The 27573-nt window shown below is 42.4% G+C and overlaps 3 protein-coding genes across 3 annotated transcripts; 1 reads left to right on the top strand and 2 right to left on the bottom strand.

Moving 5' to 3' along the window:
• Positions 1 to 12857: 12857 nt before the first annotated feature.
• Positions 12858 to 20981, bottom strand: gpat3 (glycerol-3-phosphate acyltransferase 3). Its single transcript, XM_085357876.1, has 13 exons — positions 20698 to 20981; positions 19366 to 19538; positions 19187 to 19253; positions 16956 to 17244; positions 16460 to 16534; positions 16294 to 16383; positions 16119 to 16212; positions 15894 to 16009; positions 15306 to 15361; positions 15111 to 15196; positions 14883 to 15011; positions 14019 to 14098; positions 12858 to 13490 (listed from the first exon to the last, which is right to left on the bottom strand). The coding sequence occupies exons 2-13, from the start codon at positions 19507 to 19509 to the stop codon at positions 13361 to 13363; spliced, it is 1356 nt and encodes a 451-aa protein (XP_085214002.1). The 5' UTR covers positions 19510 to 19538; positions 20698 to 20981; the 3' UTR covers positions 12858 to 13360.
• A 73-nt stretch (positions 20982 to 21054) lies between these two features.
• Positions 21055 to 25079, top strand: abraxas1 (abraxas 1, BRCA1 A complex subunit). The gene is made up of 9 exons (XM_085357875.1): positions 21055 to 21137; positions 22058 to 22148; positions 22233 to 22269; positions 22347 to 22413; positions 22481 to 22677; positions 23412 to 23531; positions 23608 to 23692; positions 23777 to 23888; positions 24426 to 25079. The coding sequence occupies exons 1-9, from the start codon at positions 21057 to 21059 to the stop codon at positions 24674 to 24676; spliced, it is 1041 nt and encodes a 346-aa protein (XP_085214001.1). The 5' UTR covers positions 21055 to 21056; the 3' UTR covers positions 24677 to 25079.
• Positions 25080 to 25687: 608 nt separating this feature from the next.
• mrps18c (mitochondrial ribosomal protein S18C) lies at positions 25688 to 26997 on the bottom strand. Its single transcript, XM_085357874.1, has 6 exons — positions 26898 to 26997; positions 26750 to 26802; positions 26589 to 26672; positions 26268 to 26325; positions 26132 to 26191; positions 25688 to 25803 (listed from the first exon to the last, which is right to left on the bottom strand). The coding sequence occupies exons 1-6, from the start codon at positions 26956 to 26958 to the stop codon at positions 25727 to 25729; spliced, it is 393 nt and encodes a 130-aa protein (XP_085214000.1). The 5' UTR covers positions 26959 to 26997; the 3' UTR covers positions 25688 to 25726.
• Between the last annotated feature and the right edge of the window lie 576 nt (positions 26998 to 27573).

The following is a 27573-nucleotide window of genomic DNA, read 5'->3' as shown; positions in this document are numbered from 1 at the left end:
CAGCAGCTGCTGTCAGGTGCTTATCTTACTGTTTAACACCCTCAAAGCCATCATTAATTCTGACACTTGTGACTAGAAAGTGACCCACTGTCATCATTTCAGCATTTAGCATACCTGCTGTATACCTGAGCATCAGCACGACAACAAGGCTGACTGAAACACGACAGCGGTGTGCCAGGAAGGCATTGACACAGTCTGCTATCAGTCTGTGACTGAATGTGCTCAGGTTGGCAATTAAATGCAATCTGTTTGTGGTAATACGGCGATTAACTGAGTAATCTGCACAAAGCACAGCTCTGCTGCTGTCTGAATGCACAGAAATTCACACCCTTACAACCAAAGTCCAGCCGGGACCTTACTGATGTGACTCATAAATTTCTAAATAAATAATGACATAGCGGCTGCAGGACAGCAATTTAACTGCAAAATGACGACCTGGCTGTTATACAGGAATACAGCAAGACTACTATATAAGATAAGATAAGATAAGATAACCTTTATTAGTCCCACACGTGGGAAATTTTTTTGTCACAGCAGAAAGTGGACAGTGCAAAGTTACATAGCAAAAATGAGAGAACACTGGAATAGTGTGATGTGAATATGCTGAGTGCAACCCCCCATTGTAGAGACGCATCGCAGACGAGTTGCGCTCATTAGCGCAGTCTTCAGCCCTTTAGACCGCAGACGTGTAAAATCTGTGTGAATATTTTGTGCATTAAAATTTTTTTCTTTTGCACCGACTGTGCAATTTCAATTCAATTTTATTTATAAAGCGCCAATTCACAACAACAGTCACCTCAAGATGCTTTATATTGTAAGGTAGACCCTACAATAATACATACAGAGAAAAACCCATTTCACTGGACACATTTGTTGCATTTATTTTTTCAAACCAAGCTTAGGGTTTACAGAGCTGACTACTGGGAACAAGTGCTATCACAGCTCAAAGTGTCCACTGGTACTGAATAACCAACGATATGGAATCGGTAAATGATCCAGTGTGACCTCAAGGCTAGCCGCTGCTACGGGTCAGAGGGCGCTCTGAAGGGATTCTTCTGCCTCCTCAGGTGTGTTCCACCTCTGCCAACAGGAGCTCAAACTGCCCCACTGATTCCTGAAACAAGGACAAAGCTTCGACTAGTAAAGGCAAAGGCCAGCGGTGTAACGGCCTTTACATAGACCGACTGCAATGTATTTATAAATTAAATGTCATATATTCTCTGCAATCATCATTGATGTGCAGCTTAAAATCTAAATACGTAAGCCAGATATTACTGAACATGCTGTTGGTAAATATTGCGATTTCCTCTAAAGCTTTGTGAGCTGACAGACGAGTTTAAGCTAAGCCTGACCCCATGTTTCAAAGACACTTGAGGGAATTGTCTTTACAGGTCTTTACTCACAGCGGCGCTCGGCTCCATTTTTGTGCTCTGACAACACAAGTTAAGAAACGCAATATGACCGTAATCATGGGTGATCCATAACCGGTAATTTCTAGAAAGATTTACGACCGATCTAACAAGGTTTTCAGTTAAACCGCAAAATATTGCTTTGATTAGTCAGCGTTAAAGAAATTAATGTCTTTATTTAAATGAAAATAAAGCCTTATCACGGTGGTATTTAAATAAGACAAACGATGACAGGACTTAAATAATGACCCTGTCTTTATGTTGGCCTTACATTAATATTGCTTTTTATCTCCATCCAGGATATTAATAATGGAATACTGTGGGAATTAATACTTTTGATATTAAGAGCTCAGAGCTGTGTGAGAGGGAGAAGTAAGCGCTGGGGTCGTCATTAATAACCATCATAAAACACTGAACCTGTGGCTCTTTGGTGCCTCATTGCTGATGATTGATCATGAATATTAATAACACCAAATGGCAAATAAATGGCATCGTTTAAATGCTTCATATATTACTTATCGAGGAGGTGCTTTGCACAAAGAGGCGCCGTATTTCATCCAACAAAACCGTCAAATATGCAAAAGAATATTTTACAATGAAGATAAAGGGGCAGGAAACACCTTCTCCCGAACGCTTTGTTAATACTTAAGGAATTTAAAATATTCATTTGTTTTTGTGGACATGGATTTGAATAATAGGAAAGGAAGAGTAGAAACTGTTGGCTTCTTTTTAATATTTTAGGTGTTGGAGCCTTAATTTCAGTGTTTTGGCTGCTGCCATATAGGCCTCTGAGAGAGTGACAATATTTAAATACCTGTCAAATGACATCTAAATAATCCTATAATTTCACTTGCCAAAACCATGGTTAACCTCACAGCAGCCATATTGTTGGTCCGATGATGTCAATAAAAATACAAACGGCTCCAACAGGTCCAGTTCAGGTGAAGCTAGCAGACAGCTAGAAGCTACAGCCACCTGTCAGTCAAAGAGGCCACGCCCTTAATAATGCAAACTTTAAACATAATGAACACACTGGTGACTTATAAAACAAAAACAACACATTTGTTATGATGGAGGAAACATTTTTGCTTTCAAAAACAAATTTCTGTTTAAAGTTAATAAAAAGTAGGAGATTGATGATGCGCTGATGGAGTAAAAATGGATTTAAAAGTGAAATCAAAGATGATAAACCTTTTTTATCAACTGATTTTCATGGAAAGTAGAAATGAATAAAAGCATTTGAAACAGAAACAGAACGATGTCCAGCAAACAAGTAAGTTTTCCTTTAAATTAAGCTGAAGTGATTCAGTCTGATTTAGATTAATATCAATCAACTCAAAGCTATAAGTTCGTATTATTTTCCAGATCGATTCATCTTTATTTGGGTTATGATAAACCCTTTAAAATTCCAGGAAATGTTTTGACTATAAGAAAATGAAAATGCTCTTTCCTTGTAAAACAACAGAACATGTGACTTGCTGATGTTTCTAATGGAGCTGATGAGGGAGACAAATACAGTTTGTAACCCGACGTGATCGAAGCGTCGCGGTGAGAGTGGACATGAAGAGACTGTGTCATCAATATCCTGATCACACACACACACACACTCACAGCTGTGCGCAGGCTGACAGGAAGTGGTCATAAATAATCTAGACTAAGCACCATGAGCGCGGCCTTTACCTCCCTCCTGCGACACCTCAGATATCGAACATGACATAATTCGCTGTAATAAAACCAAACGTTCACTTCATAAATTTGCATGATTTATATGGAAGCTGCAGAATGAATTCGGCATCATAAATATGCAAAAACATGAAAGCATTTTAATTTATTCTCATGTGATGGCGGGACTTAATTACTGATTGGTTTCCCTGAGCTCGCGCTCATTAGGAAATGTGCGTTAATGAAGTGAACGCCGAGCGTCTACCTTTTTATACTGTGTGCACACAGCGGCAGTGAATCTAACTTCTCATACGCTTCCATTCTTTGCAGCTTTATTTAAACGCCGGGGTCACACAGCGGGCGTACATCTGACTTTAGCAGCTATAGCGAGGTAATCAGAGTCCTCTCACGCCATCGCTCCTCCTCCTCCTCCTCACTCTCCTCGCACACCTTCCTGGCTCTGTACAAACAGATACCTGTCACGTATGAGGAATTGGACCGCTCCTTAACGGATTATTTACTTTTAATGGGCGGGGGGATGATGAGAAAAGCACTTAATATGTGCTCACACGAGGCGTGATGTATGGGGTCATCGTAACGCCGGCGGCACCGCCCCGGGCTGCTCGGCTGAAATAAATCTGGGAGGCTGCAAGGCTCCGCGCAGCTCTCAGACCTCAGGTCTGCGCTTCTCTCACAGAAGCACAGAAAGGCTGGACGTCAGGAGGGCAAGACGGAAATACTGGCTTCGCACGTGGTCATGGACGTCAGTTTGCATCAGGCTATGATGGAGGCAAAAAATAAAAAAATTACAAATAATACACATCTGCAGGCTAAAATATGTCAGAGACAACGCAGAAATATACATGTTTACGGCCTGATTTGAAAACTGGTTGATAATTTCACCCTGCATGACACCTTATTATCTACTTGTTTAAATTTACTTTGGTAAATCATGTGAAGATTTTACATGCTGTCGGATACAAAAGCAATTCTCAAAGCACAAAATGTTTTAATCTTTCATAATTCTGGGGACGGTGGGTTCATAGCTCACCTGTTTAAATTGGCTGGAAGTTTGTATTGTTAGGGGCGTGGCCTCTTTCACACAGGACTGTAGCTGCTAACTGTCTGCTGGGCTAGCAAAGTACTAACAACCCGTCCAAGAAATCTGAGCTCCAGTTGGTGAGTGAAACTCTGAAAAAGCATTGCAGCACCCAAAACTGAAGCTTTAAAGTTTATATACATATATATGTGAGTGTGTATAATTCAACAAATTCTTGTTTTTCATGAAGAAATGCTTTTTTGTTTGTTGTGGTGTTGTCCCTCTATACCATAGGTGTCAAACTCTGGCCCGCGGGCCAAATTTGGCCTGCAGCCTACTTACATTTGGCCCGCGAAGCCATACCAAATTACTATCAGAGCTGGCCTACTGGTATTATACAGCTAATATATATATTGTTTAGTATTAAGCTTTGCTTGTTCCATATTCAGTTTTTCAGCAAAACGTGTTTGAGTCCATAAGAAAAGATTCATTCTCATATCTGGAGGAATAAATATATTTCAATAAATATTAACGTTAGCCCGCGACTTTGTTCCAGTTTTGAATTTTGGCCCACTGTGTATTTGAGTTTGACACCCCTGCTCTATACTGATCAAAAACACGTAACATGTAGTTTATGAAGCATACTTGTAAGGAGAGCAGTGTTAACATGTTAGCTAGCAGCTAAACGTCCTCCTGTGGATCATGTATTTAAATGTAATAATAAAGTAAAAACCAGCCGGGATATTAAATATGTATATGAAAGATCTTAGATGTGATTACAGCCACATTAGCGTGTGTTATAAAGCATTTATTTTGTGTGCATATTGATTTTACAGTTAGTTCCTGAGCTCCTCTGCTTCTTTCAATCGCTGAGCTGCTTCACGTCATAAATAATGGACGATCCGTTGCCGCTGTGCCGCACAGAGAAAGCAGCTCCGCGGAGTTAAATGATCTGAGGCAGGATGAAAAGCACACAATGAGCAAGAGGGAGGGTTAAATGGCCTCCCGAGCGTTTGCCGGTGGGTCGGGAACTTTGAAGCGTCTCCTCACAAACTCACCTTAAACTAGTGTCCTGCGGCAGCGGCCCCTGACCCGGCCCCACGCTCCTGACATGATTGCCTTTGTTCTGCGCAGAATATTTAAATGGCGCTCTAAAGCGGCAAGGAGCGTGTGGGTCGTAACGAGCTGCCGCTGCTAAAGCTGCAAGCGGTGCGGGGTCACAGCTCGCCGCTTAACAAAGAACAGCGGTGCCACAATGAGCCGCACCGCACATTCACTGCAATTTAGCTTGAGTAATAGATGGGGGTCACGCCGGGTCACTTTCAATTTCCACTTCAGGCAGGGAAAAATGAAAACAACTCATTTGCACATATCTGAATAATTCAGTCACTGAGAAGCGGGAGAGATGAAAATAGGAGGAAGAAGAAAGAGACAGTGTTGCACGTGGCGCGGTAATGATGGCCGGTCTCGTTGCCGCCACCGTCGCCGAGCATAAAGGCTAATGATGAATCCGACGGAGGATATGAATCCAGATGTAAGAATAAAGCGGCCTCGCTCGGGAGGCTGCGCTGCCTCTGCTCAGCTTTTAAACTTATCATAAATGTATTAAGATTGCAGCGGGCCATGAAACAGCTGTAGACAATTAATCTTGTGCAAATCTTATCCGAGGAATTGGTTTCTGCAGAGTAACATCTGCTGCGAGGGGCGATTATTCATGGGCGCTGCCGCCGCCGTGCTTCTTTATGCATGGGGCACAATCATTGCCAATGAAGTAAAAATTTATAGTTTTCCCTGTTCAGTAAAAATAACATTCAGCAGCATTAAAACATCATCCATCAACATTGTCCGGGGGCCCGGGGCCATCCCAGGCAGCCAAATTAAAAAGTATTCATTTTGCAGAGAAGTTGCAGAGCGTGCCGGCTGATTTTTTTCCCCCCGCTCTGCATCGCTGCTGCTGCTCGGAGGGAGATTGGAGACTTGGTGAGGTTGCCTTTTTTTCTGGTTGGTGGAAGAGGGGGAGATGAACCTCGTTCCCCCGGAGACGTGATCAGGAAGTGCGAGCCGTGATGGATGACAGTCGGTGTGGACGTGCCAAATATGAAGTTGGGATAAAAATGGAGCAGCGTGATTTTCTTTGAAGGTTGTTTCTGTGAGAAGTCACCATGTTCAGTGTCATCATCACATTTTCTGTGTATGAAATCAGTCAAACCTGAAAAACACTCCCTCACAGCCAGCCCACTCATTCTAGAAAGCAACTTTATTTAATGAAACAAGGGGAAACTATTATAAATATGTAAGGTACAGGTGCTCAGAGTATCAGAGAAGGAACAAATTTGGCTCTTTTTCTTTTAGTCCTCACATTGCAGAAATTCGTGGGTAAACTTTAAGGGCTCGTGTCAGCATGTGGGACGGGCAGCTGCTCGGAAATAAAAGTCTCCTCCTACCAACATTCAGAGACTAGTCCCCGTTTCTGTGCACCTCTATTAAATATCCTGAAATTATTGCATTATAAAAAAAATGTTTAAACACGTGGGGGGCAATGACTGATGTTTCATGTTTGTTTTCCTCTGTTTCTGTCCATGCTGGACTTTTTTAAGCTCACCTAACATAATTTGACCTCAGATGGCCTGAACCAGTAAAATCAGGGGATATGGTTTAAATAACAAAAATATATGAAAAAATTTAAATGTCTAAAAAAGGTTACAGGCGAGACACTAAAACGAACAGGGAGAAGATGGAGGTGGAACTGTAACTTCTAGAGGGAAGAAGCTTTTTATGACTTTATTTGGGGCAAAATCAAAAATGTTTAACTGTTTTAATCACATGTGATTAGTAATCCTGTGCACTCTGTTTTTATGACCACTGAAACTGATTAATGCTCCAGATGATTCCCTGGAGGTGCTGAGTGCAGAGACAGCTTCTAGAAGAGTTTTAAAATCTTAAAAACAAGCGAGCTGTTCAGGCATTCAGTGTCTGAACGCCAACATATTCAGAGACCAATGAATATTTGACTGTTACAGGAAGGGGCGGGTCTGACTGTTAAACTGCTTACTCATTGGTTAATTACTAATAAGTGGCATGAATGAGATTTAAAATGTAGATTTTCATATGTATGACCTAAAATGAGTGATGACCTCAGCAGCGACATGTTTACAGAGGTCAGAAAGACCTTACCTGACTGACAGGTACAGACATTCTTCACAGTTTCTGTCCTTCTGCTTTTTTTAATGTTTGAGTCATTTTCATTTTTGTTTCCTTTCTTCTTTCCCCGTTTGGTTTCTGATCATTTTTTGGTGATTTCTGTTTGCCTTTTTGTTGCACTGGCACATGTTTCAGTTTGTTGGGTTTGTTTTTTGAGTGTTTGGTTTACTTTAGGGGGTTTGTGTAATTTTTTTGGTCAGTGCATTTTGTGTCTAACTTGCTTTTTTTTTGCACATTTTGGGAAGTCAGCAAATACACTGCCACGGAGTCTTCACGAGTCAGGTTCATTCAGAAACACGTGGAGTTGTATTTTTTCTGCTTATTGCTTAACCCCATGAAGCTTTTTACAGCTGACTGTAAATGCTGAATAAGGCAACTAAAATGGATTTTCATGTGTCAGTTGAAGGAACATCAAAAGTTGAATGATTTGCTTTGTGCTGCCTGTGGAGTAGATCTGAAGTGAGACGGTAAACCTGATGTAACACAGTATTTTAATGCCTAAAACTTTACAGAAAATGTCGATAATGACTGAGTGCAGCAGCAGTCATAGGACTGCTACTGTAATACGAATGGGCCGAATGCAGACTGATAGAGATCCTCTTCTTCATTCCCCAACTGTTGTAATCTCACAGATGGCAATATCATTTACAACAGAGGCTGCGAGCTGGAGCGGCGCCAGACGCTGTCTTAATTCGACTTTGATCATCTGTAACTCTGGCTGCCTGTCACTCGTTTGGGTTTTTAAACAAGGCAAAGCAAAAAATATTCAGGCAATCAATCCTTATAGATGTTTCCGGTAGTTATTTGGAAAAATAATTAAAGTTATTGATCAGTGGAGAGTAAAATGGGGGCGATTAAGGTCGAGTTACATGCAGAATTACCAGAGGACAAAAGATCCAGAAATGTTTGTCAGACTTGCTCATACAGGTGAAACAGAGCCACCTGAGGGGGGCGCTGCAGAGCTGCTCATATAACAATACTTTAAAAGCGAAAACTAGAAAGAAATTAAATACATGACAGTTTTGACACACTTCACTAGTTTTTTCTACTTTTGTATTTGTATGATGTCATACAGAGCGAATAGCCCTAATTTGGTCACCCAAGGCACAGAAGCCCCACCCATTTACAGTTACCAGGGGCAGCCAGTCAGGAGAAAGTCAGTTTAAGAGGGAGGAGCTAAAACAGCTCATTTCAGGTTAGGATGAACTGAAAGTTTGCACTGAGATTCAGTATAAGATAAAGATCGATTATTTTGAACTGTGAATCCTTTAAAACTAGCCAGGAATTAAAATGCAGAGCTGAAGTCGACCCACGGTAAAGTAACCTATTTGAATCGACTTCCACAGAGAGGTATGAACCATGTGAACTTTTTCACTATCAGATAGTACCTGTAACTTTAGTGATTCACATGGTTAGTCAAGCAAAAAAAAGAGCTTTCTGTTAAATTAGAGAAGCAGTAATGTCATCAGTTCAAATAAAATATCCACAAGCAAACGAGGCCTAAAATGATCCAAACTATAGGAAAAAATCCCACAAAGAGACAAAATAAGAAAAAACTAAGAAGTTCCAAACACAGAAAACAATTACAGACACAAAGGGTCTTCAAAGGGACCGATGAGTAAAGGTAGACACTCCCCCCCCCCCCCCCCCCCCAAAAAAAAAAAACAAAAAACACACACACACACAAAAAAGTGTAAAATGAGGGCAAAAGGATGCAAAAAAGCATCCTAAAGGTTCTACATCACTACAAAAACATGCACAGACCCAAAAGGTCTTAAAAATTACCCAAAGCATACAAATCAACTACAAAAATATGAAAAACATTAATTAAAAGGCTCAAAATCGTTAAAGAAAATTCCATTTTTAACATTTAAAAGGCCTACGAAAAGACACTAAATCACTCAAACAGAATCGAAAAGCCCTAATAATGACCAAAAGCAGAGAAATGGGGATGCAGAGAAACTAAATGATCATAAAGACATGCAAAATCTCTGAAATGTCCTCAGAGACTTAAAAATAAGCCAAAAACAAACCCAGTGACCTAAAATGATGGAAAAAATGACAGCATGATGGAGAACAGTTTTTTTAAAAAGACATACAGCATACATGGTGCAGGAGTGTGGTGTCTTCATCAGTGGAAATAAAGATGGCGGTTTGTAAGCAGGCAGTCAAAGTGGAAAAGGACTGAAACTGATCTGAAGCTGGACGTCCCCCTCCGTCTACCTGCCGTGGAGCCTGGCCTGTGTGGAACAGGCGGCCATGTTTAAACCTCGACATGTATTGTTGGACGTGACACGCTCAATTTATCATTAGTTGTGAGGGAAGAACGGATGAGTACACTTTCAATTTAGTTCCGCTGCTTTCTCCATTCATCACGCCGCTCTCATCATCCATCATCTCCACCGCCGCCATCCACGGCAAACACACGTTCATAAGTTTAATGCAATTAATCTTCATGCTAAGATAATTTCATATTAATGAACCACGGCATTTATTTGATTATTGCTTTGATGAAGTCGACGGGCCCAGCGTCGCCGCTGAGCGTGAAAGTGGGAAGATTTGAAGTGTTTCCTTTGTGTCGGCGCTCTGCGGAGGTTTATGTGCGTTTCCCAGCGAGCGCCTTCTGTCTTCATACAACAAGCCCTGAGAAATTGGAAAAGTTGCAGGAATAGATAGGAGGTGACCTGGAAACAAAAGCAATCAAGGATAGAGGGGGATGTGGGCTCCGCGGCGGCCGCCATCAGCCCGCGGTTCAGCCACACTGTCAATAAAAGAAGAAATACCTTTTGAGGCATGAGGCCGAGGGCAAAGAGGAGTCTGCAATTTCACACCTTCATGTACCCTGCCGGAGGACATTTTTCATGCGACTCCACCTCCTCACTCAGCGAGCGCCGTCAAAGCCTCACAGCAGATTGTACACATAACAAACACGGAGAAGGGGATTGGACGAGGAGGACGGCCGCCGTATCAACACATGACGACATCATTATTTCCCAAACTAAATAAGCTGGAATTTAACCACAAATCAATCCACTTGAAGAACTTCAGACTCAATTGTAGCTCAATCACAGCAGCAAGAAAAAAATCGATTCTGACCAATTAATGCCTGTTTCATTAGAGTATGCAAATGAGAGGTGCCGTCAGAGGCTCGGTCTTACATTTCCCCCTAATGGACAACGCCGACACTCACAGGAAGCTGTCACGGTCTGCTCTCGGCCCACTTTCATTTTAATAATGACCACTCAGACACAACAACAACACAACAGCCACACAGAGGTACAGAAACGACCCAAAATGGCACTAAACCTGAGAAATTACTTCAAATGATGCAAAAGAACATTTTACAGAAACAACATGCAGTAAGGCCAAACATCTTTAAAGGGACTCTGTGTCCAAAAGAAGACACGAAATATAACCACGGACATAAAATATTTTCAACAGCGACACATCAGTAATTAGTGAACCCACAAAAACAACCACACAAATAAGACCCCATCATACTGAAAAATACAATTAACCCAGTCACACTCCTCCAGGTGTCCCTGTCACTGAGTGTGAAGGTGGAGGGGACCAGCATCACTGTGGACAACTCCAGAGGAGACATGTTCCTTCCCCACTAAATAGGCCACTCCACCTTCCCTGCAGGGCGATCCTTACAGCTAGTTCAGGGTGAGCCAACCCTGGCCTCGCCGGGGAAGTCCTAGTCTCACCAGATGATGTCCCTGATCCAGGTGAGGGTTCTGGGTTTTCTCACAGGATCAGTTTGGGAGACTCATCCAAGTTCAAACTGCCCTCATTAAAACATCATGGAGGGACTACGCGACTGATTTTTCTACATTGTATTTTTTTTTAAAATTTGGTTTATTGACATGGTTTTTAATAGTTAAGCAACACATTTTTCATGTTTTGTCATGCTGTGAAATGTAGAAATACTACTGTGTGCAGTAATTTGAGTGTGTCCATATAAAATAAGCATAAATAACCCCAAAATGAAAATACTCATTACTGATGTGAGTAGCAGTAACTTTACCTCTGCTTATAATGATCTGTGCAGCAACTGTTTTTCATACCTAATGATGCTATGACGTACCAATAATATGTAAATAACTGTGTTATGAGTAGACTCTCCGTCTATGTACACTTTTACTTTTCTCATAGTTAACCTCAGAAAATGAAGTTGTCGTTTTATTTTCCACAGAAATCATGAGAATATTGTTCCCATGATTTCTTTTATACCATGTGAGGCTCTGATATCCCGACGTCCTTTCCCGGCTGCGTGTCGTACCGTATGTGTTAAAGTGGGGTCGGAGCGAGTCCGGCTTCAGGAATCGATCGGCCCCGGGAGCTGGACCGGACCTCGTCTGCATCACATCCATCAGAGCGGCGGCACAGAACAGATGGCAGAACGATGTATTTAAAGGCATTACACTCGAGCTAATGGCGAGCCTTAGAGGGAACAGTCATTTACCCCTGTGAGTGGTCACTTCCCAGCACAGCGTCATTTAAAATGATGTCCGCCGCCCGATACACTCTCTTGGATTCAATTTGGAAATGTATTCATATTTACTCAGCGTACCTGCATTGCATTTGTATGGATCAGTCGGGGTAAACGTAAAACTGAGCAAATTGAATCAACATATTGGGACGGGGCGTACGTGGGGGCGTTAGCGAGCAGCCGGGGTCAGCGCGATGCCTTTTATGATGTCCCCCTGAAATCTATCTGAATCACATTAAATTGGATCTAAAGATGTGCAGACACATACATCACAGTAAATGGTGGTGGAGCAGCGCTCGCCAACAATCCCACCTCAACAATCGGGTTATGGGATCGGCTTTAGATCCTATTAATAATTCACAATCTTGTTAGGGGAGAACAAACATTTCTGTTCAGGCTATTCCAGCTGTGGGATTGTTATTCCAGGCGGTGGCGGCGGCCTCGGCGTGAGCACAGAGGCTGTGAAATGTAAGCCGTCCGTGTGTGGAAGAATAACTCCATGTTATTTCACAGTCTCTGCTTTCTTTATTAAAGCGCCGTCACAGTAAACACATCGCCTGCCGGCTCCCTCTCAAGGCGAGGACCTCAGAGTCGGTTCTGAAGTACAGACGCGGCCTCACGTGACTCATTTAACCTCCGCTAACAGGTGACAAAATATTAACACATGTGGAATACTGGAGTAAAGTAACCCGAATACTTCGAACTCGAGTCCATTTTGCAGTAACCTTTAAATCTTTTTTCTCCCAAAACGTCTTGTCATTTGTTTGTAATTAAAAACATTTTTGTATTATTCCAAATAATAAAATAATTACATGGATCCTAAATATTCTGATTATTTTAATAAAGAAAGAAAAGGTAGACTGACCTCTCACCTCAGTGAGGACCTCATCCCAACCCTGCATTACATCATCTCTGATGTGGGCAAATATAAAAATAATCATAAAAAAGTTTGATGTTTGTTTAATTTTCCCTCTGCCTTTTTCTTTCTTTTCATTTTACAAACTATTTTATATATATATATATATATATATATATATATAGGTAGGTAGGTTGTAATATTGTAATAATGTTTACTTTCTTTACTATGTCGATCTCTGTTTAGATTCTTTTATTATTTTTCTTGTTACTGCAGAAGGGATTTGTTGAAAAATGTGGATTATTTATGTGTGTGTGTGTGTGTGTGTGTGTGTGTGTGTGTGTGAGAGGTTTATGGTGTGTTGTGTGTAGACACACAGATGAAATATTTCTTCGTCCATGTGAGAAATAAACAGTGAGCAAAAGTGTCAGTTTGGTTCAGATGTTTGTACAAAAGTTAAAATCAGACACAGCGATGATGATAAATCATCCTCATCTGTGTGATGAAGAGTTCAGTCCTGGCAGCTGATGATGATGATGATGAAGAGGAGGAGATGAGCAGCTGGATGGGTGATTGTGTTGTGTCATGCTGCCTCCTGCTGGTGGAGATGCTGTCCTGCACCCACAGTCTGATGTGGCATTCAGGTCTGTCCTGTAAAGTCTAAAATCAGATGACCGAGTTTTGCTGTGACTGATTGTTTATGATTGATCGTCTCTGCGGGTGTGTGTGGCACTGATGCTGTTCTGCCTGACGATGACCCTGCTGTACATCTTCTGCTGCTCTTCCTTATACGCGTCCTTCACCTTCCCTCGCTTTAGGCTTCCGTCCCTGAAATGGAGAAAAAAAAAATCAGGAAGGAAGTTTTCACTGAGAATCTCAATCTTGCAGTTTCTTCGAAATAGATTGAAAAACAGTAAAAGATGGTTTTCGACACAGAATTGATGCTGTCATGGATTATAAATATCATATAGTCATAACTTCGGGACTCAAACACAAAAAACTACTCATTAATTTATTATTTACAGCGCGTAATCATTTGCTTGTTAGTTTTATTGAGTCGTGCGGACACGTCACTTTAAATGAGCCCTTTTCTCTGTGAGCTCGCTCGGCTGAGAGAAAATGGTCCCTGCTGCTGAGGTGAAATCCTTCAGCTCGCTGTATGTGAAAGCAGACGTCGCCACGACTGACACCTACAAACCGGGACGAACAAACTAAATCTAACGTTCAGTGTTTGATTCAGAACAAAGTTGTTATTTCATCATTTAAAAAAGTGTTTTCTATCTTTAAACTGTTGTAATGTAGATACAAACTTCAAGTGAGATGTACTTAACTGTACTGAGTAATCTGAGTACTCACCATGCCAGGTCAAGCAGTCCTCCCCGACAAGCAACGGCAGATTTCACTCTGTTGGCAAACTGGACTGCATCCTCTCCATCCTGAAAACACCCCGCGGTCATGTTAGCTGTGATCACATGACTCTCACAATCTGTGTGTGTGTGTGTGTGTGTGTGTGTGTGTGTGTGTGTGTGTGCGTGTGTGAGAGAGTGTGTTTATGCTTCGGTAACACTGCTTTTAAAAGCCCAAATGGCGAGCAGCACAGCATTTAACTCCTCGTCTTCATCTGCAGAGCTGTCATCACCATCATCACCCTCCATCAAAAGAGACGCTGGAGGGCGATGATGATGATGCTCAGGTGTTACAGTGTCACCTTCCTGACACAGTGAAGCAGATGCTGCCCCAATCAGGTCAGAGTGGGAATTACAGCATGGGCAGATCACTGAAAATCAAAGGAAAGCGCTCAAACCTTCAGACGTCAGGCCTTCAGGAAGTCCAGACTAACTCTGGATGAAACACAAAATAATTCATTGGGTTAACCCTCTGGGGTCAACAGACACTTTCTAAGGATAGTGCTCGTTATAACTTGCTGCTGAAAAACAAACAAAACAAGAAAAAAAACCTTTTCCTATTGGTGGAAAAATGTGATGTGCTCCTCGTCTTATAGTGGACAGAAACTATTTTTTGGAGTGGCACAAGTCATTTGTGTGGCAGCTGATCTTTTCTACCTGTTGTTTCCTGTGAGGTCATGTGACGGGTGACCCCTGATGGATTAATCAGTATGTGTGTGAAAGGTTAAAGGCCAAAAATATAGTTTAATTTCCCCACTCGTACTTCAGATCCCTCACTGGGGTGTTTCTAGAGACGTTGACCTCCGAGGCGTACCTGTATGGTCATGGGTGGGAGGTACCACACATTGACGACGATGGCCCAACTGGTCATGGTGCGCAGCAGATAGCTGACCATGTTGTACTTGCTGCTGTTCCAGAAAGCATCACCCAAGCGAGGGTCGTACTGAGACACAAAGGGAGTGAAGGTGAGTCAGGTTCTCAAAGCTGATTGGCTCAGGTAAAACATTCTCTGGACTAATCGATCATCGTGCAGCTTTGCTACCTTGATGGCGACGGGATGGATCGTTCCTCCGATCTCAAAGCTGCCCTTCTTAAACATCATGACCGACGTGTTGTTGATACAAGTTCCTGTTACAGAGACACAAACAGACAATATACAGCCATCAAATCATGATTATCATTACCACCACCACCATCATCATCATCATCATCACCACCACCATCATGTGACGCTGACCTTCAGGAAATATAAGGATGGGAAGTTTGGTCTTTGCTGCTACGTGAGCTCTGAGCCTGCAGAGAGGAAGCACGCGTCAGTGAGTCATCAAACACATCTGCATCAACACTTTCACAAAACAGCTGTAATTACAGATGTTCCCATTCTCTCGCTGTTTGACTGTAATGTGGTCACAAACCCTGAGTGTGACCCTCGAGCTCGAGGCTGTGGTGAGCATTTAGTTCACAGGAAGTGACCCTGGACCAATTCAGCTGACTCATCAAAGCGTTACGCCACACGGCCGCAGCTCGCCGAGGAGACAGCAAGGTAAACATCAACAGTTGATCATCAGCAGCTCGGCAGAGGATGAAACACACGCACAAACATACACACAGGCTCCTGATCCACCGGCTCTGACAGGCAGAGCCACGCTGAACTACCTCCTGAGCCAACGGAACAAATTAAAGGTCACGGTGCTAAAAATGTGTGATCATACGGGCCGCACCCAGCTGTCACTGATGTCAGAGCATCTCCACCATCACGGTTTGGAGCAGAAATAAAAACGTCTGACTCTGTCTGGCAGGTGAAATCGTTTACAGTCAGCCTCACCTGCTGGTCACCGCGTGGCGGTCTTTCATCTCCGACCTCTCAAACCAAACATGAGGGCACGACCTCACCATCGACCTCTGGATGACCCCCATCAGACCTCCATGAATCTGCCCCACCTGAGGACAACATAGCATCAAGACAACAGAACACACACACATGTACAAACACACAAAGGCACGCCGACACACACACATAAACACACACCCACGCACGCATGACACTTACCATGGCATAGCAGCCGTCATTGGCCAGGATCACCACATCGATGGGCGTGGTGTGATTAGCCACGCAGATCCCTCCTTTCTGAGGTCGGTTCTCTCTGCAGAAAGAAACACGTGTTCAGATCGACAGGAAGTGCTCGACAGGAAGCACTTGACAGGAAGCGATGAAGTGGACTGACTTGTTGTGGTAGCGGATGGTGGCCGACAGCGCCCGGGCACAGATCCTGTAGCAGGTCAGGTGGACAACTTCGCTCAGCCAGTACTTCACACTGAAACAGATGCACATGCTCAGTCTGTGCCTCGCCGAGGCAGTCACCAAAGCTGTGAACCGTGGAAGCGCCATACCTGTTTTCAGGCAGAAATCCAACTAGAGTCGTTCCAATCACAAGCCACGAGAGGCCGATGATGGCCAGAGTAATCCTGCAGAGACATGAGGAGGAGAAGGTGAAAATCCCCCTGATCAGAACTGTCTCACTTTTATTCACTGAGAAGGCCTCAGAGAGAAAGTAGCTCTGTCACCTGGTTTCTGAATGATGGGTGTAACCATACAAACTGCACATGTACAGACTGCACTGCGGTGATGATGGTTTGGAGATAATTACAGCTAACTGCTCATCTATTATCTGTTTTCTCACCAGTGATGTGTTACAGTGAGCAGCACTTCCTGTTTATTAGTTAAAAGCAGAAGATGTAAGCACTGGAGTGACCTGAGAGCACTGAAACGTGCCTCTGGCTGAATTGCTTCACCGCTGTGAGAGCTGCTGTTCCTGTTGCAAAGGCCAGTGATGCTGAAATCAGTGCCTCCCCGGGTAGGTGAGAGGTCGAGCTGTGACACACTGACCTGAGAGGGAAGAGGACACAATAGCGCACGAACACGCCGATGCCCCAGAAGATGGTGAGGCGGAGGCTGATGTAGCGGAAGTTCTGGTTGGTGCGGGTCAGGAGGTTCCAGGAGGCCAGCTCCTCAGAGGAGAAGCGCTGGGTCACCTGGTCGTCCACGATGCTCTCCAGGCCCTTCTTGCAGAAATACAAGGCGTCACTCAGAGCAAACTCACCGCCTTCCAGAGACCGAGAACGCCGCAACTGCTCCATCTCCTCCTCCATCGAGCCCTCCGCTCGCTCGATGATCCCTGAGTCATCAGAGAGTTTCAGAAAGAGTTCAGCAGGACCAGAGTTTAACAAAGACACAGTGGAGACGAGAGAGGAAGGAACAAAGAACAGCACCGCGTTTAGTCTCACTGTCTTTATTTGAGCATATATCATGTATTTTCATATGTTTTATCAAACTCCTCCTGTCTCTGTGATTTTCTTTTAAAAGCCTGTGTGACTGTCTTGATGCATGATCAATCATCCAGGTAAGCAAATCTCAATCGTTGATTCTGTTCATCTGGATTCTTCAGTGGGAGAAACATTTCATCATCATCCAAGTGATTTCTTCAGTCTCAGCTGACTCCAGGTTTCCAACCTTTGAACAGAACCTGACTGCAGGTTTCCCCAATCTTATAAACAGTACATGTGCATACTAACTGAAACTAGCACCACTGGTGAAAAATGGGCTGTGAGGTCAGTTCCTTAATCTTAACCATTGCAGCCATTCCCCAACTCTCTGTAAATGCTACTCATGGTCATAACAATGATCATGAAACTGACCTCACATTGTTCGTCAGTGGGCTGGTTTCAGGCAAATTTACTGTTTACAAGATTGGGGAAACCTGCAGTCAGCTGAGACTGAAGAAGTCACTTGGATGATGATGAAACGTTTCTCCTACTGAAAACATCAACTCTTTGAGAACCAGTGTGATTGTTTCTGTGTCGCTATGTGTTTTCATCTGTTTTGGGGGTCATTTTGTTCTCTGTGTGGTGGTTTTGTGTCTCTCTGTAGTTGTTTAGAGTCTCATATTTTTTGTTGTTGTCATGTTTGTGTGTCTTCCTGTTTCCATGTCTTTGTCCTTGAATTAACCCAGAGGGACCTGAATGACCTTTTTTTTAAACGTTGGTCACTTTCCTGTCCTTAAGGACGTTTGACTCTGTGTGAAAGGTTCTTGTATTTATTTCTATTTTTTTTTCTGATCTTGTGCCTCAGAAAAAGTTTGCAGTAAATCTGTGAGGCCTACAGGCTGTTAAGGGTTAAACCTCTGACACAGCAGCAAAGCAGCAGTACCTGTGTTTGTTATTAACGTGTGTGTTAGTGTGTGTGTCTGAGTTTCTCAGGCTTCTGTTTGACCAGCGTTATGTAAGCAGCTGTTGCATCATCATCCTGAGACGAGCCATGTGCTTCTCTCCCTGACCTACAGCCCAACATCAGATGCTGCAGCTGACCAATAGGAAGCCCCCACCCTCGGGGCACAGCGTCACGTGATCTGTGCTCGCAGCCCAAACATCCAAACAGGAACAGGAGCTGAAACTCCAAGCAGCAGCACAGAGGAATCTCTTTCTGCTTTTAAAGTCTTGTGCGCCACATCAGAACGGAACAAAAGTTTGATCAGTCATGAGATCAACGGGATTATTGGTTTATTTAATAAATACAGTTTCAATTTGACCAAATGTGATCATTTAACATAGCGATTCACTGTTTAAAGCCTTAAAAATCTAATTTTAGTTTTTTCAAATATTATTCTAATGTTATTAGAAATTATTTATTGTAAAAACATTATTATTTCTGATTTTTATTATGACACGGATTATGACAATATCCAACGGCTTTGTACCTCATTTATTATAAATATATGTATATATACATATATATTATAGTTTCTTTATTTAAAGTGTCTTTTTAAAATTAGATTTATATAATTATATAAAAATGTTATTATAAAACATATATACATGACATATACATAATTTTATTTTGATGTTTTTTATTCCCTGTTTAAAATATTTTTCCTGTTTTTATTATATTTGTTATTGAGGACGATGAGTTTTTATCTGACAGCTTTTGCTGTCCGGTAGTTTTTACATAAATGTGAATAATCAAACTTCTCTGATGATGTATTTCTACGTCTGATCATTAGTCATTATTTATTGATTAACTGACACACTGAATGTTTTCTGCTGTGATGCGAGCAGACTCACCATTGGGCAGCGGTGCGGGTACGCTGGGCTGCTCCTCACGTCCTCTCTGGATTCGTATCGTGGCCCACTGCAATGTTATTAGGACAGATGACCTCTGACCCCACTCTGCCGCTGCTGCTCATTGCACAACTTTACACACATGTTGACCATAGACATGAATTCCTCTGAGGACAGCTTACCTCAAGGAGTTTAACCAGGATCTGGATGTAGACGCTGGTGACACCCAGAGAGAGGCCGAACATGGCGGGCAGCGTGATGAAGAACACGACTACAAATATCCACAGCTGGAAAACAGCCACGGCCACGGTCCACAGGTCCTCCATTGCTGACAGCTTGCAGGTCACCTCATCATCTGCAAACAGGAGGTTAAAGGAGGCGTTCCCATCATGTTCCCCTGAGGACGAACCAAAAACGCTCTGACCTGCTCCCCATCACCTCCACCACAGTCAGCATGCCATCCTTCTCCCCAATATACTTTCATTCTTTGACTTTCCAGAACAGAAGTAAATGATCATTGAATAGGAACAGCTTTATTCATTTCTATGCTGATGACAGTTGTTTACTAATCAGCTCCTTCTGCCAACAAAATTCTGTCTAATCTACTTACAGGATCTTCTTCTAAACATTTTAAGCTCCAGATTCTAAAAAGTTTTTAAAACTATTATTTCAAGCAAAAACGTCAAAGAAAAATAACATAACATATAATACATAACAACTTTAAGGTACTTATGCTCAAGTATTTCTGCTTTTTTATTATTCTATAATACTCCAAACCTTTTCAGTTATGACTGTAGATTTATTTTGGGAGTTTTTATGATTATCATCTTTCTTTCTGACCTGCTTTTAACTAAATGTGCTAAATGTGCTCATGTATTGTGTATATGTATAAAACAAAGTCTTATACAAATGAAAGAACATTTTAATTCATATTACAGCTGTTGCTGAATTGAAGTTATAATAATAGAAATATTTTAGGTTTCTGTTTGTTTGTTTTTTACCAACAAAACATCAAATATTTGATTGAATATAGGTTAAAAATGTGAATTTCATATTTGTCTGCTTTTAAATGAGAGGAAGGTGAAGAGTTTTGACTATTGCGTGAGAAAGACAAATAAGGCATTTCATTATATCACAGGCTGTTTAAAAACCAAGTGCACATATTTAACTAATGCATAATTAATACATATATGTTTACAGCCCTTTTAAAACACATATAACCCTTTAAAACTTGTAATTTAATGTAATATAAAAACAACAAATTTTAATTGACATAAAAATTTATAATGAGAAAATGACCATTTTGAACTCAGAATGAAATCAGTTGTTAACTACAGGTTCATATACTGACTATAAAACAGTCACTCACAGCAGTAAATGAAGTAGTTTTAAAACTTTAGCAGAACAATCAGTTTAGCTGTTAAAACAACAACAACAACAACAACAACAACAACAAACATTCAAAACTATGATTATTAAACAGCCTGCGGTGACTCTGGAAGTTTAACTCTTACCTGTAATCGAGTATTTGTACGTTTCAAATCCAAAGTACCGTTACAGGAGTGAATTACTAGAGCTATTGTTCGGATAAAGGAAGTTAGACCCGGTAGTCCGACTATCTAAACTGAACTAACCCGGGTTACCGGGACAGGACCCCCACAGAAGGCCCTGTTTCAGTGGAAGTGTGCCTAGGAGCGAGGAGAGGCGCGCGGGTGCTGCTGTCCGGAGAAACTGAACCTTCAGCCCGCTCGTTTTATGGTTAGCTCGCTAACCAGCCCGCTCCTCCTGCAGCGGAGCCTGCTGCGCACGAAAAAAATTCGCAGCGTATGACTGCGCGTATGTGACGCGTCTGTGTTTGTGATGAAACGGCATCATGGCGGAGCCCACTGTCCGCTTGCCCGGGATCGTTTTAGCTTCCCTCATGTTTCAGCACGTTAACAGTGACTCCGATGTGGTAATGAGCTCTTTTACTCGTCATTAAAACTGATGAATTCTTATTGAGCCTTTGTGGGTGATTATGTAGTATTATTGGGAAAGCTAGCAAATAGAACAGACGCGCCAGGTGTTAGTATCAGGCTTTAAAGTTGATAAATTCGTATTTATTAGTTTAATTATTCGGATTTCAGCGTGTCGTTTGATGCAGCGAAGAACAGTTTGTCGTCTAAGTGAAGTCAAAACTCCCCCTGTGGTGTTTCTTCAACTTTTAAACTAGCTAACCGCTCTCAGGTTCCAAACAAACCAGACTCCATTCAAAAATCTACTAATTTAACCAGGTCCCGGTAAGAAGTCAAACAGTGTAAAACATATTAAAAAATATTTTAATATTCAGACAGGTCTGTAGGAAAATTCGGTACATCCATGATCCAACACGGAACGATTACGCGAGTCGAGTTTTGCATGAAACCCGAGATGTTACTGCTCCTTTTCAACCATTCCCATCGGTGCAAACCACACTCCATTCACAGATTTTAGGTTTTAATGTAACACCGATTATTATTATTCGTGCACTTTTAAACAGATCCCCAAATTAACGATGATCTGTTGGTAAATTCGGCATATGGTTAATCCAACTACTGAATCTTACTGAAGACATAATTTAATTGAAAAATTGGTGCTCAGTTCTCGTCCACCACCGTGTTTCAGAATACACCAGACTACATTTAAAAAATGTAAAGTTTAATGAAAATGGCTCCTGACAAGAAAACGTTAGCGTGAAACATAATCAAATACATTCAAGTATTCAGGTAGGTCTGTTGGTAAATTTGGCATATATTTTAATATTTATGTAAAAATGCTGTAGCTGAAATGATTATATTCAGTAAACAAATGCTTATAGATGTAGGGTTTTTATATCTGGTTTTATTCATCCATCAGGAGGGGTTGATCCTCGGAGAGAGCAGGTTTGACGAGCAGGTCACCATCAGCGACTCTCAGGCCGATCACATCCACATCGAGGAAACATACAGTAAGTGCATCTCAATTAACTGTACGGTTACACGAGTACTACAGTTACTGGTACACTTTTAGGAATGTCTGTTTTCTCTGACAGACGTCCAGAAGCACATCGCCTGCCACAGACTGAACACGTGAGTGATGCATCGTGACGTAATCATGCCATCGTGTGTGTGCTGTGTTCTTATGTAAAGGTGTGTCTGTGTGTCAGTCTGTACAGCAGGGATGGACAGGTGAACGCGGAGGAGCTACACAAGCTGCTGGCAGAGAACAAGCAGGTGAGTGGGGTGGGGAGAAGGTTTCGGCATGATGCGATCATGTGATTGACGTGTTCGGCTTGTGAAGGAGAGCGTGATCGGCTGGTACCGGCAGCGCAGGAACTCGGAGCAGCAGATGACCTTCAGAGAGAAGCTGGTGCACGAGAACCTGAAGAGCGCTCTCTCCAACCCTCACATGATCTTTGTGCTGCTGACTCCCACCAAGACGACACCGCCAGGCTCCACGCACAGGATGGAGTACTCGGCCTTCATCTCCCGCAGCAGGTGGCGCTCTGAGTATACCTGAATATCTTTATATCAGCTTGCTCTCTAGCGTTGTCTCTTAATCCTCTACAAAGACACATCATCTCATAGATTTTACCCAAATGTGGAGTTTGTGTTGTGGGAGGTTGCTCCTTTGGTGACATTTGAAATCAGTCCACAGAGTTAGCAAAGGTGGGCTTTTTTTTTTTTTTTAAGTTATTAGATTAAAATAATCTACCCCGGGGCTCCAGAACGATGCCCTGAGGAACACCATCAGAATCTGAGACTGCCAAACCTCTGTCTGCCTGAAGTTCCCGTATGAAACCTCTTAAAGATAATTTTTACTGTTAAAGCTGATCAACCAGGTCACTGCCACCTGTTTGTGTTGGATGAATGTTTCTTAGTTTTATATAAAAAGAAAAGAAAAAACCTCATTTTACTCAGCAGGTGCTGGCAACTTAAATATCAGAAGAAACTGAGTGTGAATGAAGTGAAATGTTGTATAATTATTAAAATGCTCCAGTTGGCTTTTAAAGTGAATAAAAACAACTGGGAGGCATTCAGGGACACTGGTGAGGCTTTAAGGTCAGTCACAGAGGTCTAAAACATCTCAGCTTTGGGTGAAGCAATCAGGTCAGTTAGAGGAACGTTGAATGAAAACAGGTAGGTGGAGGCGGGTGGACAGCTCGGTGTTTCCACGTTTAACTGACTCGTGTCTTTTCCTTATGGTTTGTGTTTCTTCTTCTCCTGTGGAGGCACTTCATGAACGTCCCCGTGCTCATCACCAACCTCGGCCTCCTCGAGCAGCTTTCTTACTGGAAGGTGTCGGCGCCGTGCTCTGCAGCCGGTTACAGCCTCACAATGAAGAAACACGGGTATGCCCCGCCCACGCTGGCACGTTTACACCGTGTCTGTGTTTCTGCTGGCATAACTGAGATCTCTTTGTTTCAGGTCAAAGTTCTTCTGCTCCAGCGGGCTGCTGAAGGAGGTGAACGAAGTGAATAAGATGAACGACTCACTGCAGGTGGAGCTGCAGGTGAGCAAAATTGTCAGAGCACCTGAACTTCCTGCTACCTCACTTCCTGTTTGATTCACTCTGCATCCTTCTGTTTGTGAACAGAAAACGTGCAGAGACGTGGAGGAGAGCGAACGCCTGGTCGAAATGCTGCAGACGGAGGTGTCAGCCCTGAGGACGAAGCTCAGAGAGAGACAGCAGAGCGAATCAGGAAAAGGTTTCAGATTATTTTATCTAATCTCACACAGCAGCGGGATTAGATGAATTTCCGGTATCTGCCTCTTCCCGACACCAGAGACACGTCTCAGGATCAGCCCAGCATTTTAAAAACACAACGCAGAAACTCTTTCCGTGCTAACATGTGGACAAGGAAAACTGAGAGTTAGTCTCATAATGTCAAAGGTGTTGTGTAATTTGTGGGCTTTTGATTGGCCAGTATTTTGTCGTGGTTAGGTCTATATCACTGCGTGTTGCTTTGGCGTGCTCTCCACAGACTGTGAAGTCGCTCTTTGCATTTTCATGGAGAGAATTTTTCGATTTTTTCATATTTTAAAAATTCGACCAGTTAGAAATTAAAATAATAATAATGATGAATATTTGGTTCGCAGTGATAATTAAAGTGGTAGGTGAAGGTGAAAACCCTGACAGGAGAGGAAAAAGGAAGTGCCAGTTTAATGTCTTTATTTAAAATCACGGTTGGCTGATGACCTGCAGTAAAAATGTTTCTGAACTTTTGCACTTTCTCCATGAACAGAAAGCGCCGCCGACCCCGGCGAGCCAAGGAAAAACCGGCTGCTTCAGGAGGCCGTCAGGGCGCTGCTCGCCTCCTCGCCGCTCTTCCACACTCAGACGCTCACGCTGCAGGGACTTCCTGTTCCTGACCACACAGATGACATTTCCACGACAGCAAGGGAGGCGCCGCCGCCGAGCGCAACAAACTGCCGTAAAAGGTTGAGGGAAATGCTGCCAGAGAAGGAGAGGAAACGCAGGAGGAGCAAGAGCTGAGTCCAGGACGTATCCAAGTTCTGTCGGATGTTTTTGGAACCGGTCTGTTTAAAAGAACTGTTATTGATAAAGTTTGTTTCAAAAAAGGACAGCAGAGGTTCTTTTTACCTGAGCAGGTGGAAAGTTCAGACTCTTCACGCTCAGATGGAGGACTGGTTTGATTTAGACTTCCAGCTGTGACACTTTGGTGTTTGTTCCAGATGTTCGGTTTTAGAGTCATCGGGTTTTTACCTTTTCTTTGGTTTCAAAGTTTTTGCCTGACCTTCAGTTGATCTCGCGCTCACAAAGAAACTGTTTCACACTGCGTTTTATTTTTCACTGTAAAGGATGAAGCGTGCGTTCCATTAAAGGTCTGACCGTGTGCGGTCATTCGAGTTTATCTTCAGACTGCAGCAGAAATCATAAAGCTCTGAATTACACAAACCTGCCTGTTTTTATTTTCTGTTTCAAATAAATCAGAGGAGTCAAACATGTGGCTTGGGGACCAGAATCAGCCCACGACAGAGTCCGGTCCAGTCCAGGTGGTGGTGAGAACTCTAAAAACTGATGAAATGCAAGAAGAGTTTTCTCCCACAGCCGGTCTCACCGGCTCAATGAGGCCAACTGATTTTTCTCCATAAACACGAACCTTCTGGGTTTTACCGGCTCTGTACGAGGCGACGGGACTTCAGAGATCCCGGGTTACGTTAGTTCACGCATTGTCTTTGTTTTAAACTCCAGTGACACAAACTTTGAAAGAGAATCCAGGAAAACAATATTTCAGTCATTATTTTATAGATAGAATATTTTATAGATTCTCTGTTTAGTGTGATGTTTGAAGGTCTTCAGATGACGTCACAACCTTTCAGTTTTCAGAAGGTCCAAATTAAAAAAAAAAAAAATTAGCAAGTGTTTTTAAAGTGTTTAAACTCCTTCACATTAAGAAACCGTGCAGAGGTGTTTACTCTGATGAGGACACGCTTCACATTTGACGCTTTGGCCCAAGAAATTCACCGACAGCAAACTGACAGCAGAGAAACTTTATTTACACAGACACACAGATGTTTCACACTAATCCAGATGTTTGATTCCACAGATGTTAGGGTCCTTCATGAACTGTGGATGTTTGTGCGTCACTGACATGAAACCTGCAAACAAAAGTTTATATTAACAGCAGTAGCTCAGCTCAGAGGGAAACGCTTCTTATATAATTATGTTAGAAATGTGGCGAAAATGGGAATGTTTGGATTATATTTGTTAAAAGGCAAAAATATGAAAAAGAGGAAAAATGCAAAAAATGCTTTTCATTAATTGGGTCATCAAATATTAATTTACTAAAATTTAAAAAATTAAATAATTTAGTCTAAAAAAAAAAAAAAAGAACAGACAAAAATTGGGATTAAAGTTGAGATTATGACAGCAAACAAATCAAATGACGAAACAGAAGAATTGAAAGTTAAGATGCTGTGAACGTACCCATGGACTGAGCCTTCTTTATCGCCTTCGACACTTCTTTCTGTTTCCTTCCGCATAAACCTGAAAAAACAGAAGGAGGTGTGACCCAACCTGATGATGATTTAATCCAGATGACCTGTTTCGGGCAAAGACTCACCTGTGATGTGGCGGCCATAGATCCTGCCCGTGTGCGGCGAGATGAACTGAGAGAGCAGCTGCAGGGCGACAAACTCAGATTAATCCACGACTGAACTGAGACTCAGTCTGACTTGGGATCAGGAGATCCTGTCACACACCTGGAGGAGCAGAGCTGCTGCTTCAGGTGTGCACCCAAGCGCAAAGGTCAGAGGTGAAGGCCTGATTTCTGATAAACTGATTATAATCTTCCCGGTCACAGATATTCTGACAATAATCTCACTCAGCGTGTTTCTCATTATTTAATCTGTGGTGAAGAGCTGTTTCTTCCCGTTTGACTCACCTGGATGTTTTTAAAGTCCACCGTGACGTCACAGAGGACGCAGCCCTTCTGGGGCTCTCTGTACGGGTTCTCCATGTTCACCAGCTGAAAAACACAAACAAATCTTCATAACCAAACTGAAATCAACGGCGAGCATCCATCAGCCTGCACTTAGCACCCACCCCGCCCTCCGTCCGTCCGGCTTCATCTGCTGCGACCGCGAAGCTCCGCACACCTGCACGGAAGCAGCACGGCTAGAGTTAGCATTTGCACCAGAAGGATTGGAGTTAAACTTTTATTTTTGTAATTAACGTGTTACGCACGACTCACCTGTGTTTCCATAACGACATAAGACAGGTTTCCACCTCTGCAACTCCCTCAGACACAACATGTTGACCTAACACGGGACAGGAACCGCTTCCGCTGCAACTGAGAAATACTTCCAACCACTTCCGCAAAGGCTGCTTGTGACTTGGATATATACTGTGACTGGACGATGTCACTAAATTTAAAATATAAACCTAAAAGAAGTATTCTGTCTGTTTTTAATATTTCACGGATTTACACAATCTAAATGTTTAATATTAATGAGATATAACGCTTCGCTTTGAGTTTTTTTTACGGAAAGGTTTAATTGTTACTCATTCCAAAGATAAACCAAATCAAGATAGAAATCACGCGGAACACATAAAGTCTTGGGAAAAGCAGCCCTAAGCCTCAGATTAGCTTTAGTTTGTGCCACTTGTCAGCTTGCTATTAATGTATGTTAAAGCGGTGTTGCAGTTTGTCATTGAAACGTGACTGAAACCACGTACAGCTGTCCTAAAACTCCTAAACTATCCGAGCGGCAAACATCACATCTAATTACCGTTTCAAAACAGACTTAACCCGTTTTCAGTCGAAACTAAATTTTTCATCCAAGGCGTCTAATTATTAAGGTTTGATAAGACTTAATTTTTTAGCATTTAAAAGCTAATCGAGATGTTTAATTGCACGTTTTGACACT

The sequence above is a fragment of the Diplotaxodon limnothrissa genome, linkage group LG7, assembly GCF_057381915.1.
Source record: "Diplotaxodon limnothrissa isolate DT_005_m linkage group LG7, D_limnothrissa_male_GT1.1, whole genome shotgun sequence".
In the NCBI taxonomy this organism is placed as follows: domain Eukaryota; kingdom Metazoa; phylum Chordata; class Actinopteri; order Cichliformes; family Cichlidae; genus Diplotaxodon; species Diplotaxodon limnothrissa.
This window is presented reverse-complemented; position numbering and strand designations above follow the sequence as displayed.

Coding starts and splice junctions, on each gene's coding strand:
- gpat3 (XM_085357876.1), bottom strand. CDS start 19,509: ATGGAGGACCTGTGGACCGTGGCCGTGGCTGTTTTCCAGCTGTGGATA. Junction 17,245..19,186: donor ACCCGCACCGCTGCCCAATG/GTGAGTCTGCTC, acceptor CTGATGACTCAG/GGATCATCGAGCGAGCGGAG. Junction 14,099..14,882: donor TCCCACCCATGACCATACAG/GTACGCCTCGGA, acceptor GGGTGTTTTCAG/GATGGAGAGGATGCAGTCCA.
- abraxas1 (XM_085357875.1), top strand. CDS start 21,057: ATGGCGGAGCCCACTGTCCGCTTGCCCGGGATCGTTTTAGCTTCCCTC. Junction 23,693..23,776: donor CACTGCAGGTGGAGCTGCAG/GTGAGCAAAATT, acceptor GTTTGTGAACAG/AAAACGTGCAGAGACGTGGA. Junction 23,889..24,425: donor GCAGAGCGAATCAGGAAAAG/GTTTCAGATTAT, acceptor CTCCATGAACAG/AAAGCGCCGCCGACCCCGGC.
- mrps18c (XM_085357874.1), bottom strand. CDS start 26,958: ATGTTGTGTCTGAGGGAGTTGCAGAGGTGGAAACCTGTCTTATGTCGT. Junction 26,673..26,749: donor CCGGACGGACGGAGGGCGGG/GTGGGTGCTAAG, acceptor TGTGTTTTTCAG/CTGGTGAACATGGAGAACCC. Junction 25,804..26,131: donor AAAGAAGGCTCAGTCCATGG/GTACGTTCACAG, acceptor TTTTGTTTGCAG/GTTTCATGTCAGTGACGCAC.